The 1,286-nt window shown below is 42.7% G+C and overlaps 1 protein-coding gene across 1 annotated transcript; it reads right to left on the bottom strand.

Moving 5' to 3' along the window:
* Positions 1 to 380: 380 nt before the first annotated feature.
* LOC138868981 (uncharacterized) lies at positions 381 to 824 on the bottom strand. Its single transcript, XM_070146564.1, has one exon. It carries the CDS (start codon positions 822 to 824, stop codon positions 381 to 383), a length of 444 nt encoding a protein of 147 aa, XP_070002665.1.
* Positions 825 to 1,286: the final 462 nt, after the last annotated feature.

Here is a 1,286-nt window from a genome sequence, read left to right as displayed (position 1 = left end):
CACCGCAAGGGTGGCATCTACCTACACGTTAGTTAAGAACAAGGAAAGAATAACAGGTAAAGTGGAACAAGGGCCTAAGAATTCATACCTGAGGTGTGAAGGCAAAGTCTTCAACTCCAATATCTACTCGATTGTGGGCTTTGTTTGTGGAGTCTTCCGGTTCTCAAGGTCCAAGGAAAGTTTTCAGGGCCCATATGTATATGCACCCATACCTTGCAAAGTATTGACATATTCCACCAAGACTTTCTTCTCATCCACATCATGATTCAACAACACAGCTTCCAATGGGTCTTCCACGTTAATCATAGTACTTGTGTCTTCAACAATCACTTCGGTCACAAGATCCACAAACGAACACACTTTGTTGCTATTAGGCTGCCTCATTGACTTGCAAACATGGAACACAACTTTTTCATCACCACCCAGAAGGTGAGCTCCCATGCTTCCACATCAACTAAGGCCTTCCCTGTAGCTAGGAAATGTCTCCCCAATATTATCGGCACCTCGTAGTCAACCTCACAGTCAAGTATCACAAAATATGCGGGAAGTATGAACTTGTCCACCTGAACTAGCATATCATCAATTATCCCCAATGGCCTCTTCATTGTCCTGTCCGCCATTTGAAACCTTATGGAGGTGGGTCTTGGTTGCCCAGTCCCCAATGTCTTGAACACAGAATATGGCATCAAGTTAATGCTTTCCCCTAAGTCATACAAATCTTTAGCGAAATCGGCACTACCAATAGTGCATGGGATTTTAAAGGCACCAGGGTATTCTAAATTTGGAGCCATGGAGTGTACAATGGCACTCACTTGATGTGTCATTTTGATCATTTCACAATTCATGGATCTATTCTTGTTACCAAGTCTTCATGAACTTGGCATATCCCGGCATTTGTTCTAGAGCTTCAACCAAAGGCACATTTATGGACAAACTTTTCATCATATCAATGAATTTATTGAATTGGTTCTCATTGTTTTGCTTTGAGAGCCTTTTAGGATATGGTGGAGGAGGCCTTGGCAAAGCAGCCTTGGCTTTGGGCACTATCGTTTCCGGTATGTCTATCATGTGTTCCCTAGACGGGTTCACATCATTTTGTGTCTCCTCCACGTTGTCATCAATGTCTATCCTCACTTCATCATTCACATTCTCATCACTCACTTTCACATCATTTCTTGGCTCATCATCATCTTGTGCTAACATGTCATCACTCATAATCTTTCTTGGATTAGAGGTACTAGCAACTCCACCTCTACCACTTCTTGTAGTCACCTCCATAGCATGGA

The sequence above is a fragment of the Nicotiana sylvestris genome, chromosome 5, assembly GCF_000393655.2.
Source record: "Nicotiana sylvestris chromosome 5, ASM39365v2, whole genome shotgun sequence".
In the NCBI taxonomy this organism is placed as follows: Eukaryota; Viridiplantae; Streptophyta; class Magnoliopsida; order Solanales; family Solanaceae; genus Nicotiana; species Nicotiana sylvestris.
This window is presented reverse-complemented; position numbering and strand designations above follow the sequence as displayed.